Here is a 16767-nt window from a genome sequence, read left to right on the forward strand (position 1 = left end):
TAGTCCCAGTCCCCCTTTCAAAATACAAGGGGGGATGTAAAAGGAGGCCGGGCTATTTCGCTTCTCCTCAGTCGGAAAATACGTAATTTTCGTCATTCGCGTCGTGCAGACGTGAGTTTACAAGAACCAATGATACGCTGGTTGTAACTTAGAGGCGGGGATTAACTCCGGACCTACGTTTGGACTGGAAATGTGGCGAATTTATACCTTCTCCCTAATCAACTAGATATCACTTCTTGGTGACACTTTCTTTAAAGGGAGGGTGAAGTAGAAACTAAAGTGATTTTTTATCGATTTATCTACTAATTATAAGACCAGTCTGCATAGTCAAACATTCAGGAAATACTTCCGAATGATTTTAAAATTCAAATTAGGTTCAGATTTTAAGGATAATTTTAAAGAAGGTCCTCCGACCAATCGCGTAATGCCCTGCCTTTTTGTTAACAAAATTCTCGTGGCACGCTCCGTGTCTCGCGCCATGATTATCACGTCGCGCGCGAATTTTATTAAATCTCGTGATAAATTTCATTCAACACGTAACATGCCACGAGAATTTTGTTAATAAAAAGGCAGGGCGTTACGCGATTGGTCGGAGGACCTTCTTTAAAATTATCCTTAAAATCTGAACCTAATTTGAATTTTAAAATCATTCGGAAGTATTTCCTGGATATTTGACTAAGCAGACTGGTCTTATAATTAGTAGAAAAATCGATAAAAAAATCACTTGATTTTCTACTTCAAGAGAAATGACTTTCCACGGATTTTCCCCCCCAAATATGTTTTGAAAACGATGACAACTATAGAAAACTTCTGATTATTTAACAACTGCCTTTGATTTAAAACCTGAAAAAGATATATTTGAAAAATCCATAGAAAGTCATTTTCCATAGAGAAACAATGCCCATAGCAAAGAAATTTCAAAAATTTAAAATTAATTCATTTTATTCATAAAAATCGTCAAAAACAAAAATTACTAGTTAACATATGGCACATATACCATTAATGATTCGAATTATAAATGAACAGTAAAGAATACTTAATAAAATTTTACTACAAAATTATTGTCGTCCAAGAACCATCGCGAGCAAGGCCATTCTGACGTACATGCCGCATTCCGCTTGTCTGAAGTAAGCTGCTCTAGGATCCGTATCAAAATCTGGACTGATTTCAAAGACTCGTGGCAGTGGATGCATTACAACCATTTTCTTTTTGGCTTTAGTCATCAGTTGGGGTGTCACGATAAAATGTCCACACGCCTTTTCGTACTCCTCTTGGCTAGTGAATCTCTCTCTCTGGATTCTTGTCATGTATAAAACATCGGTACTCGATAAAGCGGCTTCGAGGGACGAGATCTCTTCTTGAAGAATTCCTTTAGCTTTTACGTAATCAACAACTGATTGTGGCATTTCCAGATTTGGTGGCGATACATATTGCAATTGCACTTTGTAATGGCTTAATAGTCTAGCTAAGGAATGTACGGTTCTGCCGTGTTTCAAGTCTCCTACCAGGGTTACTACCAATCCATTTACGGTACCAATTTCTTCTCGGATTGTGAATACGTCTAACAAGGCTTGCGTGGGATGTTCCCCAGTTCCATCTCCAGCGTTGATCAACGGGGTTCTGCATATTTTTGAGACTCTAGAGACGGCGCCAGGTTCGGGATGTCGTAGCACGACGCAGTCACTGTATCCCGACATTATGGTTATGGTATCTTCGAGGGATTCACCTTTCTTGACGGAAGATGTACTTTCATCCATGTAAATGACGCTACCGCCGAGTCGTTGCATGGCAGAAGAGAATGAGCAGCTAGTTCTAGTACTAACTTCGTAAAAAATCGACGCCATAATTTTTCCTCTCAAAATATGATCTAGAGGCCTGTCTTTCTGAACGCAAATTCGGAATGTATGCGCCAGGTTAAAGAGTTCGTGTAGTTGGTCGCGGGAAAATGTATCTACAGTTACGATGTGGCGTCCTTGAAGGCCATGCTGGAATACAGATGGATAAAACTTGGACAAACCCAAATGACTGGAAAGTACAGGATCCATGGTAAGACGGTAAAAGGTTGAATCATTGGCTTGAGGTCTAGCTTTGTTTTCCGAGATTCCAAGTTCTTTCAGCATATTCTTGTATATTTCGGACATTTGACTTTGAGCTTCTTTGTTGACACTTGTCGATAGTCCTACTTCTAATGTTGCTTTAGTTTCTATCGGCACTTCAGTGCCGACCACTGGTTCGGTGCCTGCGGGTCCTGCCATAATCGTTGGAGTGGTTCTTCCTGGTGACGCTATAATAGAGCTTGGTAGCATCTGCAATGTTGCACCGGTGCTGGCCACTGTCGGGGCGTATATGGTTGATCTGTCCACGTCTCCATGTTCGAAACAGTCTTGACCATACCCACGCTCTACTAAGACTCTACCATCGACAAAGGCGAGCTCTCCTCTTAAGACAACTCTCCTAACTCTGCCTTTTACTTTATGTCCCGCAAATGGGGTCCACTTTGCCTTACAAAATGGCAAATTATCAGGGATAATCCATTCTTCATTGAGGTCAACCTCAATGTACGTATCTTTTTGATCGGGAAGCCTGAAGATTCTTTTAGGATTGTAGTAGAGTTTGTTAACTAAGTCGTCCATGGTCAAACGACCTTGAGTTACTGCCGTAAGTAGAAGGGGTAGCATCGTTTCCAAACCAGGAAATCCTGGAGGAGCCTTTTCAGACATTTTTTCTTCCAAGGTGTGAGGAGCGTGGTCAGTCGCGAAGCAGTCGATGACGTCCAAGTTTTCCCAAAGGGCCTTTTGATCTTTGGAGGTTGCCAACGAAGGACGAACTTGGCCTTTAGATCCCAATTCTAGTTCGTTATCCTTTGTTAAAAATAAGTGGTGAGGGCAGACTTCGCAAGTCACTTGAAGTCCCTTTTCTTTGGCGTGCTTGATTATAATTACTTCTTCTTCTGTGGCAACGTGACAAATATGTACCGGGCGCTGGTAAAGACTAGCCAGTAATATGACTGAGGCGGTAGTTTGGCCTTCAGCGTGAGCGCATATTGGTAAATTCCGTGGGCAATGCTCAAAAATTTTCATCCAATTTTGAATGCCGAGTAAATGCAATGGTCCAAACGTTGTATTGAGATACATTTTAACGCCGCAAATATTTTTGGCTAAGCTAGGTAGTTTTTCAAAGTTGTCCTGTGTAGCTCCAACAAAAAGGCCGTAGTCGCATCGGGATTTCTGGGCGCATTTCTTGATAATGTTTAAAGATTCTCGATCTGTTACTGGCGGGGTTGTATTTGGCATAACGCATATCATAGTGATTCCACCAGCCAAGGCTGCCGATGTTCCAGTATCAAAATCTTCTTTATATTCAGCACCGGGCTCTCGGAGATGAGTGTGAACGTCGATCAACCCAGGCAATCGTATAATTTGATGAGATGTAAGGCAGTCTATGTGTGTCTTGACAACAGGGTTACAAGACACTAGTCTCAGTGATTCAACGAGCAATTTGGCGCATTTTATGTCAGTAACGAGTGGTATACTGTAATCTACGGCCATACGTCTTGTTTTGTACCCTTGGGTAAGAAAGGATGATACTCTTCGAGCTCCAGAACTTCGCATAGGCAAATTGATAACTAAATCAAATTCTTTTTGAGCCAGAAAGTCGGCGATACTTCTCAGAGTGCCTCTCGTAGTGTTTTCACCAATGTCCGCGAATGGCCACTCTACAGCTTCTATATTAATGCCGTGTTCCGAATAGAAATCCGCAGTTCCAATACTAGCATACAGCTTGTAGCCCATCTTTTCCAGGGTTCTGACACTGGGCAGAAATTCTGATTTGTGTTTATAACTTCCAATTGAGAGTAAAATGGACTTTTCCGGTATAGTGAATCCAGTGCTTATCAAGGCTTTTAGGTAAGCTTCGTATCTGTTCTCCCCGAAACAAGCCACCTCTCCGGTACTCGCCATTTCGACACCCAAAGTGACATCGGCGCCAACGAGTCTCGAGAATGAAAATTGGGGTACTTTAATGCCGACTCTTCCGCCTCCAAAAGTGACGTTGGCAGGTTCGGGCTTTTCACCCATGATAACTCTTGTGGCAAGCGCCACGAAGTCAAAGTTAAGTGTTTTCGAAACGAAGGGAAACGATCGCGAAACTCTGAGATTGCATTCGATGACCTTTAGCTTGTTGTCTTTAGCGATAAGTTGCATATTAAATGGTCCATTCACTTCTAGCGAAGATCCAATTGCGTGAACGATGGCTCTGATTTTGGCTAGGGTTTCGTTATTCAGATCTTGGGGCGGCGTAACCAAAGTGGCATCACCAGAATGAACGCCAGCATTTTCAACATGTTCCGATACAGCCATTACCAACAACTCGCCATCACTCGCTACCGCGTCCACGTCAATTTCTTTGGCCTCCATTATGAATTTTGAAATGACAACAGGGTGTTCTTTGGAAACGGCTGCGGCTTCGCTTAAGTATGTTTCCAGGTCTCCCTCGCAATGGGCAACAGTCATACCGGCTCCACTCAGAACGTAAGAGGGTCGTACTAGACAGGGGTATCCAACTTCGTTGCAAAATTGCTTGGCAGCTTCGAGAGTAGTTAACTCTTTCCATTGAGGCTGGGATATTTTAATGTTGTCCAACATTCGGGAAAATTTAAAACGGTTCTCGGCTCCGTCAATCGATTCCGGTGAAGTTCCTAGTATTCTAGCTTTTTGCCTATGAAGATCCATGGCTATATTATTAGGTAGCTGTCCACCCATGCTCAAAATAATGCCTTCAGGCTGCTCCAAACAGTATATGTCCATGACGGTTTCAAAAGAAATTTCATCAAAATACAATCGATTGCACATATCGTAGTCTGTGCTAACGGTTTCTGGGTTGTAGTTTACCATGATGGTCTTTTTGTTCATTTTTCTGAGCTCTTTGATACAGCCAACGGCGCAACAGTCAAACTCTACCGAGCTGCCAATTCTGTATACTCCTGATCCAATAACCATCACCGCATCGCCTCCTGGATACTCTATGTCGTGAGACTGTCCGTTGTATGTTAGGTACAGGTAGTTTGTCACAGCGGGCCATTCAGCAGCTACAGTATCAATCTGTTTAATGCAAGGTACTATCCCGTTATCGTATCGAAGCTTCCTGACTAGCAACTCGGTGCTTTCTATGCAGGAAGCGATTTGTTTGTCGCAAAATCCCAGTTTCTTGGCAAAGGTTAGTATTTCTGGAGTTAGTGAATCGGGTTCTCCCTTGAATGCTTCTAATTTCTCGTGGCATTTAATGATGTTCTTCATTTTGTACAAGAACCAACGATCAATTTTGGTTAAGTCATGAAGCAGATCGATTGAATATCCAGCTTTTAAAGCGGCAGCCACAACTAAAATGCGTTTGTCAGTTGGGCTTGAAAGTTCTTCGTCACTGACAGTTTGAAGATAAGGGTCGAAACCATTTAGCGATTCATCCATCATTCTTAGCGCTTTTTGAAATGCCTCTTCAAATTTTCTTCCAACAGCCATGACCTCCCCGACGCTTTTCATGGAGCTTCCAATTTTTGTACTAACTTTAGTGAATTTGTTGAAGTCCCATCGAGGCATTTTTACGACGCAGTAATCCAAACTGGGTTCGAAACAAGCGGTTGTTGTTCCAGTTACTGAATTCAGCAGCGTAGGTAAAGGTATTCCCAAAGCCAATTTTGCAGCGATATAAGCCAGAGGATAACCAGTAGCTTTACTAGCCAAAGCGGAACTTCGTGAAAGTCTAGCGTTTACTTCTATGATGTAATAATCTTCGGAATTTGGACTGACGGCGTATTGAATGTTGCATTCTCCAACAACTCCCAAATGACGGACAACTCTGATTGCTGTACTTCTGAGTCTATTATAATCTTCGTTTGAGAGCGTTTGGCTGGGTGCCACAACGATAGATTCTCCTGTATGTATTCCCAATGGGTCAACATTCTCCATGTTGCAAACGGTAATGCAGTTATCGAAAGCGTCCCTGACAACTTCGTATTCCACTTCTTTCCAGCCTTTCAAGCTTTTATCCATTAATACTTGAGTCGATCTAACAAAGGCTTGCGTTACTATAGGAACTAGTTGTTGTTGATTACTAGCGAACCCGGAACCAAGGCCACCCAAGGCGTAAGCAGTTCGAATAAGAATCGGGTAACCCAATTTCGAGGCAGCTTCAATAGCTTCGGGTACTGAATAAACGGCGGTACAAGGAACCGTTTTTTCTCCAACTTCTTGTACGATATCAGAAAATAGCTGCCGATCTTCCGAGTTGATGATAGACTGGATTGGTGTACCCAAAACGTTAACGTCGTATCGTTCAAAGACACCCAATCTTTGTAATTCAACGCCACAATTTAAAGCAGTTTGTCCTCCAAACGTTAACAGTATTCCATCGGGTCTTTCCCATTTAATTACTTGAGTGACGTAATCAGTCGTTATAGGTAGAAAATAAACCTTGTCAGATAAGCCAGGTGACGTTTGAACAGTCGCAATGTTGGGGTTGATAACGACGGTTTGGATTTTTTCTTCTTTCAAAGCTTTTATGGCTTGGGAACCCGAATAATCAAATTCTCCAGCTTGACCAATGGAAAGGCCTCCTGATCCGAGAATCAAAACTTTAGAAGGTCGTTTAAATTCCGGATTAATGCAGTTAATATCAGCTGAAGCTAGTTTCGCCGCTAATCTTTGTTTTACGTTAAGATCTTCATTGCCATTTATTTTCGACTTTACAGCATCGAGGAAGACATCAAAGAGGATTTCCAAATCTTCAGGTCCGGCCATATGTTCAGGATGGAATTGGGTACTAAAGAATGGTTTACTCTTGTGGACTATTCCTTCGTTGGTTTTATCGTTAGCGTTGGTAAAAAGCGGAGTCCATCCTTCGGGGAGTGTACCTTCATCTACGGCAAACCCATGATTTTGGGATGTTATGAAGCAGCGTTTGGTATCATGATGAGTACAGGGTTGATTATGACCACGGTTGCCGTACTTCATCTTGAAAGTTTTAGCTCCAGCAGCCAAAGATAATAATTGATGTCCGAGACAAATACCAAAAACGGGTTTAGGGTCGTCTTGAGAAATTACATCACGAATGTTTTTAATAGTAATTTCGCATTTTTCTGGATCACCGGGACCGTTACTAATAAAAAGTCCGTCGTAAGTTGAAGGGTCCAGGTTGTAATCCCAAGGGACGACTTGAACGCAAGCGCCTCTCTTGATAAAACATCGTAATTGGTTATATTTTAAACCACAATCAACGGCGACAATTTTCGGAAACCCGTTTGGATTGTACAGTCGTGATGTAGTAACGGAAACTTCCTTAACTAAATTTCGTTGATTAGGATCGATGAACGAAACGCTATCCGGAATTATTTTATCTAACACTACTTTCCCTAAAATAGTTCCAGTTTTTCGGATAATTTTAGTTAATTCTCTGGTATCTATGCCTTGAATTCCCGGTACACCGTGTTCTTTCAACCAATCCGAGAGTGACTTAGTTGCGTTCCAATGGCTGTACTGTTCGCTGAGTTCCGCTACAATCAGAGCTGATATCCAGATCCGATGCGATTCGAAAGACTGGGGCAAACCATTTTCGACTCTAACGTTTGTATCCGCAATGCCGTAGTTTCCAATAAGAGGGTAGGTGGGCACCAATATTTGAGCGTGATACGATGGATCAGTCAGCGATTGAGGATATCCCACCATTCCAGTTTGAAAAACCACTTCTCCGCTAACGCATATTTCAGCACCAAAGTGCTCACCGGAAAATACAGTACCATCTTCCAAAATTAAGTGAGCCAACATTTTATGGCTTAGTTATAAACTAGCCCTATCTCTAATAATGGCAGACAATTCAATAATGATAGGTACCCTCTTTCAAAATATTTTCTAGAATGAGAAAATATTTTTCATGAATTTCACGATCATAAAGCTTCAAAGATTGTTTAGTCTAGATTTAAAATATTGAAACAAACTTACTTGAATTTAATTACAGTCTCACTAGCATCCTGTTTCGTCCCTACCACGTTTTAGAAAACAATGAAGACGCGAGAGCAAAGGTACAAATTTTTAGACAGCGTGGAAACTTCTCGGCACTAGCTACTCCACGTGTTTGCCATATGCGGTACTTTTCCACTGACGTCATCTAATCAGGAGAGACCGGGAGGCGGGAGCGGGAAGCGATAAAAGCGAGAACCATAGACATAGTAAATGCATATCTATGGCGGGAACAAAATCGAAGCCACCTATCGGCAAAGAGAATGGAAGTAGAGGAGTGGAAGGAATGCCTCAACTTGTTGCCCCTTTTTCCTGGTACAGGGCGACTTCCGCTAAGCAAAATTGAACGGGCCGGAAGCTCTCATGTACCAATTTAGGAGCAACATCATTATTTGCGCTTGTAGAGCGGGGGACCTGCCACTCCTTGGGGTTTAGAGTCTCTATGCTGGCGCAAGGTACAAACTCACCAATTTAGATGTTATAATAGCGTGATCGAATTGGCTATGATAGTCCTCCATCAGAACTTCATTTCCCGTTGTCTTTATCTGAACTCCTTTGAGTAAATACACGAAGTGGAACTCGTACAAAAAAAACTTTTTCGAAGACTGCTGAATGCTGATAGGCCTCGTTAGCGAAGGAGTCATTGCTAGTTTGGTCCAAACCCAGTTTATTGCTAGGCTGGACCAGTTTTTAAATTAAAGAAGTGGGGGTCTGGGGCTACTGCTAAACGGGACCAGTTTAAAGCTAAGTTTGGACCAGTCCCAAGCACCAGTTTGTTATTTTGGAAACTTTGCCTTCCATCCCGCTTTTAAGCACTGTAGGCTTGGGGGTTAATAATAAGAATGCGCAGAGACAGCCCGATACTCCCGAGTCCCTTTCTTACATCGAAAGGGTCTATTTCTAATCAATCTTATTGACCCTATCAATATATTTGCTTATTTCCGTCCTTAATTCTTTCAAATCATAGCCAACTTGATCACGGGCTCCACGACGCAAGCTGCTAGCTATATAGAGAGCTTTCAGTTGGAGGAGCTGAGTCTCGTGACATAATTTACGCTGCCATATTGGTGGGTTAAAAGCAGGAATGAAGCTGAGACCACTCAATAGGGCTACCAAAACAGCGGTAAGACTTGGGAGGGTGTGACATACTACTATCTCATCTGAAAGCTCTCTATAGTGCGAGCAGCTTGCGTCGTGGAGCGCGTGCTCGTGTGGGCCATGTTCAAATGCAGGCTTATTATAGTATTCTAATGTCTATGTTCAAATGAAATGGTTGAAGCAGACGACGCTTCTCTACATTTCGAAAATTTTAACCGAGAAGCCGTACTGCCATTTTGCGTGGAGTTATTGAAGTTTTAGGGAATTAATAAATTGGAAAACTTTATATCTTTATTGTGGTATAATATTTAGCCTACCCAGTGAACCAAGTATGTCAGAGGAGAAAACGTGCAAGTTTTTAATGAAACGAGGAAGAAAAGCAAGTGCCAGAATTCGTCAGGTGAAAGACAGCTCTAGTGATAGTGATGATGAAACTGTCGTGGTGAAAAGAACGAAGAAGTCTGGATCGAAAAACCCTATGGTTCATGGAACGAAATCGAAAAGGTAACATAGAAGAACATTAGTCTAGTGAATGCGCTTTTGCTTATGAGCGCAGGGTTTCAATTCTTGTTCAGTGCATTAGTGCATTATCTAATTGAAAGGGCTTAAGACTGCAACCTAACCCCCATTGCAGGCTGGGAAATAGCACACGTCCTCTGGTCCAAAACCAGTTTATTAATTGCTTGGATTAGTTTTTTAATTCAAGAAGTGGGGGTTACTGGTCCTCGGGACCAGTTTATTAATTGCAAATCTATTGGAGAGCAAAGGCTGGGACCAGTCCGGAGACCAGTAAATGATTTCAGACACTAGGGGGTCACTGGTCCAAAGGACTAGTTTAAAAAATATCCTTATTTCCCAGCCTGCCCCACTGTATAGATAGTGTGTACTCGGTGCCTACGTTAATCAAGGCCTGTGCGCGGTAGCTTCGAAGGGGGCAACTTTTAAGAAAGGAGGCTTCTTATTTTCTCTCTATTTTACCGCGAGATGGCATTGATAGCTGGACCGAAACGCGCCCGAAAATGAATATTTCAAATTCCAACAGGGATAGAGTCGATATATCAAAAATCCCTGATTCCAAGCGCGAGAAAATGAATATTTCAAATTCTTTAAGTCCAGCTAGTAGCGCTCTTAGGTGAGAGAAGTCGGCAACTTAAATTGCCAAACGAAGAATAAAAATCGGCGGAGCGCACAGGCCTTGATTAACGTAGGCAACGGTGTACTAAATGGGACTAGAGAAATTTATCATCCGTTTCTTAGCTTTAACTGCGCTTCAGGGTTGCCAGAAATTTGTGAGAGCATCTTAGGTTTGGAACTGAATGATCAGAATTAAACAGAACTACAAGTTTTTCAGTCTGCATGTTTTATAGCGTTTTCCTTTGTGTCCTCGCGGAGCGCTCCCAAGGAGCAATAAAAATGGTAGTAGTAGTTTCCAGCTTCGTTAAAGACAGTTTTTGAAGAATAGGATCTCCTAGTTTTATTCCTCCATGGGAGCGCTCCGCGAGGACCCTAAGGAAAACGCTAGTAGATAGCAGTTGAATTTCTCTCACATGTTATTGTCAGCGCACAATTTATAGACAGCTTACAGTTGTCTGAGTAGTATGTCATACCCTCCTAAGTCTTACCACTGTTTTGATAGCCATATTGGTGGGTTTCAGAATTCCTCTAGCCCACCAATATGGCTGAGTAAATTATCTCACCAATCTGAGCTCAGGCGAAATGTCTCTATTTATGATGTGTTAGATAAGGCAAGGTTCGGGAATGTTAGGTAGCCTTGGAGGTCAGGTTTTGTTCTCTGAGTCTAGAGGAACTCTTGAGTTTAAAAGGTCACTTGATCCCCTTCATATAAAATATATATAACTATAGACTTGATGCATTACAAAAAGACGACGCAGAAGAGAGCGGTAGCGATGCAGAATCAAAAGCTGACATATCAGTGTCGTATAAATCTACAGGAACATTCGATGGTCCCAGCGATATGGGAGCAACTGCGACTGTTCAGACTGAAACTGAAAAGGACAAGGATGCTCAAAGTATATTTGAAAGAGCCCAAAAGATCAACAAAGAATTGAAAGATAAAGAGGATGATGATAAAGTAAAGAAATTTCTATTTTACCCACAATTCCTATAGTTAGGCCTACATAACTATTTTTCTATATTTCAAAACCATCCTGTAAATTTCTGTAATTTCAACACCATATTATCAACTTTTATAATTTCAAAACCAGTTACCATCCTATAAAATTCTTTAAGGGTCATTCCTATTTTAGAGGCCGTTTTCCATAGTGGTAAAATTTTTAGTAGGATGGTAGTAAAAATAGTAGTATTCCCCCTACGAGGAAAAGCGGAACCTATGATGGAGAAAATAGTATGAATTGCTACATTGTGCCGACTAACCATAAATTGCCGCCTTTTCCAAAATATTGCTGACTAACCATAAATTTCGGCCTTTTCCAAATATTGCTGACTAACCATAAATTGCCGCCTTTTCCAAAATATTGCTGACTAACCATAAATTGCCGCCTTTTCCAAATTATTTCTCACTAACCATAAATTGCCGCCTTTTCCAAAACATTGCTATATTACTGTCTTTTTCCGTGTAAAGAGGCGCATACTTAGCCTTTCGTGAATAAACAGGAAAAATGAAATGGGGTAATGCACTGGCCTTTTAACAAGGCGTTTTAAGTGTTATAATTGCGAGGCCAATACAGAATGAACATGCAAAACGAAATGTTGGAATAATACATTGGCCTTTAACCTATTTGCGAGGCCAGTACAGATATGCCCTTACGTTCAAACGAGATTAGACCAGGTTAGGTTAGGTTAGGTTTAGGCGAGGCGGGTGAAATTCCATGTCGGGCCTCTCAAGTAGGCGTTGGTAGTGGCCTACTTGAGAGGCCATTAGAAAATAAACATGCAAAACGGAACCGTGTACAATTAGACGCGCCTCTGAACTAAGCGTTTGTAGTGGCCTACTTGAGAGGCCAGTAGAGAATAAACACGCAAAATTAAACTAGGGACAATACATGGGTCTCTTATCTATGTTTTTATCGTCGGCTACTTTGCCGTTCGTGAATAAATATTAAAAACGAAATGGAAGCATCACATTGGCCTTTAAACTAGGTGTCCTAAGTGGCCTAATTGCGAGGGCAGTACAGATATGTCCTAACGTTCAAACTAGATAAGTATAGGTTAGGTTAGGTTAGGTTAGGTTAGATTAGGTTAGGTTAGGTTAGGTTGGGTTGGGTTGGGTTGGGTTAGGTTAGGTGTCGGGCCGCTCATCTTGGCGTCAGTAGTGGCCTACTTGAGAGGCCAGTAGAGAATAAACAAGCAAAATGGAATCATGGACTATTACACTGGCCTCTCAACTAGGCGTCAGTAGTGGCCTACTTGAGAGACCAGTAGAGAATAAACAAGCTAAATGGAACCATGGACTATTACACTGGCCGCTCAACTAGGCGTCAGTAGTGGCCTACTTGAGAGGCCAGTAGAGAATAAACAAGCAAAATGGAACAATGGACTATTACACTGGCCGATCAACTAGGCGTCAGTAGTGGCCTACTTGAGAGGCCAGTAGAGAATAAACAAGCAAAATGGAACCATGGACTATTACACTGGCCGCTCAACTGGGCGTCAGTAGTGGCCTACTTGAGAGGCCAGTAGAGATTAAACAAGCAAAATGGATCCATGGACTATTACACTGGCCTCTCAACTAGGCGTCAGTACTGGCCTACTTGAGAGGCCAGTAGAGAATAAACAAGCAAAATGGAACCATGGACTATTACACTGGCCTCTCAACTAGGCGTCAGTAGTGGCCTACTTGAGAGGCCAGTAGAGAATAAACAAGCAAAATGGAACCATGGACTATTACACTGGCCTCTCAACTAGGCGTCAGTAGTGGCCTACTTGAGAGGCCAGTAGAGAATAAAAAAGCAAAATGGAACCATGGACTATTACACTGGCCTCTCAACTAGGCGTCAGTAGTGGCCTACTTGAGAGGCCAGTAGAGAATAAACAAGCAAAATGGAACCATGGACTATTACACTGGCCTCTCAACTAGGCGTCAGTAGTGGCCTACTTGAGAGGCCAGTAGAGAATAAACAAGCAAAATGGAACCATGGACTATTACACTGGCCTCTCAACTAGGCGTCAGTAGTGGCCTACTTGAGAGGCCAGTAGAGAATAAACAAGCAAAATGGAACCATGGACTATTACACTGGCCGCTCAACTAGGCGTCAGTAGTGGCCTACTTGAGAGGCCAGTAGAGAATAAACAAGCAAAATGGAACCATGGACTATTACACTGGCCGCTCAACTAGGCGTCAGTAGTGGCCTACTTGAGAGGCCAGTAGAGAATAAACAAGCAAAATGGAACCATGGACTATTACACTGGCCGCTCAACTATGCGTCAGTAGTGGCCTACTTGAGAGGCCAGTAGAGATGGGGTTTACTGATTTCCGTGTAGAGACAGACGAGATTAGGAGTGGCCTCACAATAGGGCGACTATAGACACCTAGTTGAGAGGCCAAGATGTGGGGAAGTTCACTTTGGTGACATATGTTTGGTTATTTTGAGCGCATTAATAGTACAAAATGAATTTCTTTTGGGAAATTTCGCTGAGAACATTAGGTTAAATAATCAAAAACTTTTAAAACAGTAAAATCATACGAAAACGTTGCTACTGAAATATGCCCAATGAGTATTCAAATAGAGCTGTTCATAGCATTTTCTCCGTCATCGGTCTAGCTTTTTGATCTAGGAAAAATACTACTATTTTTACTACTATCCTACTAAAAAAAATCGCACTATCGAAGGCGGCCTCGTAAATAGGAAAGATCCTTCTTTAATTTCGAAATCATCCTATAAAATTCTACAATTTCGAAATCATCCTATAAAATTCTACAATTTCGAAATCATCCTATAAAATTCTACAATTTCGAAATCATCCTATAAAATTCTACAATTTTCAAATCATCCTATAAAATTCTACAATTTCGAAATCATCCTATAAAATTCTATAATTTCAAAACCATCCTATAAAATTCTAGTTTCAAAACCATCCTATAAAATTCTATAATTTCAAAACCATCCTATAAAATTCTATAATTTCAAAACCATCCTATAAAATTCTATAATTTCAAAACCATACTATAAAATTCTATAATTTCAAAACCATCCAATAAAATTCTATAATTTCCAAACATCCTATAAAATAATACAATTTCCAAACCATCCTATAAAATTCTATAATTTCGAAACCATCCTGTAAAATTCTAGTTTTAAAACCATCCTATGAAAATAGAATTCTATAATTTCAAAACCATCCTATAAAATTCTAGTTTCAAAACCATCCTATGAAATTCTATAATTTCAACACCATCCTGTAAAATTCTATAATTTCCAAAACATCCTATAAACTTCTACAATTTCGAAATCATCCTATAAAATTCTATAATTTCAACACCATCCTGTAAAATTCTATAATTTCAAAACCATCCTGTAAAATTCTTTGATTTCAACACCATCCTGTAAAATTCTGTAATTTCAAAACCATCCTGTAAAATTTTTTTAATTTCAACACCATCCTGTAAAATTCTTTAATTTCAAAACCATCCTGTAAAATTCTATAATTTCAAAAACATCCTGTAAAATTCTTTGATTTCAACACCATCCTGTAAAATTCTGTAATTTCAAAACCATCCTGTAAAATTTTTTTAATTTCAACACCATCCTGTAAAATTCTTTAATTTCAAAACCATCCTGTAAAATTCTATAATTTCAAAACCATCCTGTAAACTTCTATAATTTCAACATAATCCTGTAAAATTCTATAATTTCAACACCATCCTGTAAAATTCTTTAATTTAAAAACCATCCTGTAAAATTCTATAATTTCAAAACCATCCTGTAAACTTCTATAATTTCAACATAATCCTGTAAAATTCTATAATTTCAACACCATCCTGTAAAATTCTTTAATTTAAAAACCATCCTGTAAAATTCTATAATTTCAAAACCATCCTGTAAACTTCTATAATTTCAACATAATCCTGTAAAATTCTATAATTTCAACACCATCCTGTAAAATTCTTTAATTTAAAAACCATCCTGTAAAATTCTATAATTTCAAAACCATCCTGTAAACTTCTATAATTTCAACATAATCCTGTAAAATTCTATAATTTCAAAACCATCCTGTAAAATTCTATAATTTCAACATAATCCTGTAAAATTCTATTATTTCGAAACCATCCTGTAAAATTCTATGATTTCTAAACCAATACTATAAAAGTCTATAGCTTCAAAACCATCCTATAAAATTCCACAATTTCGAAACCATAATATAAAATTCTATAATTTCAAACAGTCCTGTAAATTAATTTCAAAGCCATCACATGCAATAATTTAATACCAAAAATTAAGCATAAAAAAAACACCTCTTTTCAGGTTTACCGAGGTTTGAACAACTACACGCAATTTATCTCTAAGAAGGATACAGCTCAGGGTAACGCTTCAAGCGGAATGGTACGAAAAGGACCAATACGCGCGCCCGAAAATATCAGAGCAACTGTACGATGGGATTATCAACCCGATCTATGTAAAGATTACAAAGAAACTGGCTATTGCGGTTTTGGCGACAGCTGTAAATTTATGCACGATCGAACCGACTACAAATACGGATGGCAATTGGAAATGGAACACGCAAGTGCCAGTAACGAGGACCCGAATAAATACGAAATTGATTCGGATGATGAGAAACTTCCATTCAAATGTTATATTTGTAGAAAAACATTCAAAGATCCTGTTGTAACAAAGTGCAAACATTATTTTTGTGAAAAATGCGCGCTGGAAAATTATCGAAAGTCCACGCGGTGTTACGTTTGCGCGCAACAAACCATGGGAGTCTTTAACCCTGCAAAGGAAATTATCGCCAGACTGAAGAAAGAGAAAGATGATAAGTCCGATGATGATGATGCTGATAAAGACTCTGATGATGACGTAAAAGAACAAAAAATGGAAAATACAGAAAAGCCAGATTCGGATGATGACGACGATCATGATAGTGATGATGACGACGATGATGGTCAAGATGAAGAGGATTAAGTTAGTGAATTGTAAATTTAATGTAAAACTGAATGATATAAAGGAAGTTTTCTTGTATCGCTTTGTTGTAATTATTAAGCTATGGAAAAATTTGGTATTGAGCTACAAGCTTCTTCATCCGTAGACAGGGTTCATACAACTTTTGGAAAATCGATTTTCCTGAAATTTCCCGGTTTTTTTCTCATGTATTTGTAGGCGCAGGCGCAAGGCCACCTATTAACTGCAGGAATGATTTTTTTTTCTTGGAGTAATAACTACGGGATTGGTTATTTTTAGTTGGAGCGACAACTTCAGGTCAAACTTACTCAAGCATCACAAATTCCCCTGAATTTGACAAAAAATTGCAAATTCCCCTGAATTACACTAAAAATTCTAAATTTCCTTGAATTAGACTAAAAATAGCAAATTCCCCTGAATTAGACTAAAAATTCAAAATTTCCTTGAATTTTTAGTCAATTTACAGGGTTCATACAAACCTGGAAAAACCAGGGAAATAAATAGTTGACAAAAAACCTCAGGGAAAATTCAGGGAAATTTGGAATTTTTAGTAAAATTCAGGG

At 40.0% G+C, this 16767-nt stretch overlaps 2 protein-coding genes across 3 annotated transcripts in view; one reads left to right on the top strand and one right to left on the bottom strand.

Moving 5' to 3' along the window:
* The window catches only part of r (carbamoyl-phosphate synthetase 2, aspartate transcarbamylase, and dihydroorotase rudimentary), a 112414-nt gene extending 104246 nt beyond the window's left edge, over nucleotides 1-8168 (bottom strand). Inside the window, exons 1-2 of one of the 2 annotated variants that reach the window (XR_016366145.1) lie at nucleotides 7992-8168; nucleotides 933-7901 (exon numbers count right to left, since the gene is read on the bottom strand). Coding sequence is in view for 1 of the 2 variants with exons in the window: in XM_089836710.1 (XP_089692836.1) it covers nucleotides 1059-7817 (6759 nt within the window). In the remaining variant the exon portion in view is untranslated. Of the gene's footprint in view, nucleotides 1-924; nucleotides 7902-7991 lie in introns of those variants that run through there. The other variant, XM_089836710.1, reaches the window with a different exon arrangement.
* A 1108-nt stretch (nucleotides 8169-9276) lies between these two features.
* Nucleotides 9277-16264, top strand: mdlc (RING finger protein mdlc). The gene is made up of 3 exons (XM_089836722.1): nucleotides 9277-9611; nucleotides 10971-11199; nucleotides 15551-16264. The coding sequence occupies exons 1-3, from the start codon at nucleotides 9439-9441 to the stop codon at nucleotides 16205-16207; spliced, it is 1059 nt and encodes a 352-aa protein (XP_089692848.1). The 5' UTR covers nucleotides 9277-9438; the 3' UTR covers nucleotides 16208-16264.
* Nucleotides 16265-16767: the final 503 nt, after the last annotated feature.

Source organism: Phalangium opilio, unplaced genomic scaffold, assembly GCF_054372755.1.
Source record: "Phalangium opilio isolate 3A_F unplaced genomic scaffold, DU_Popi_V2 ptg000042l_1, whole genome shotgun sequence".
Taxonomy (NCBI): Eukaryota; Metazoa; Arthropoda; class Arachnida; order Opiliones; family Phalangiidae; genus Phalangium; species Phalangium opilio.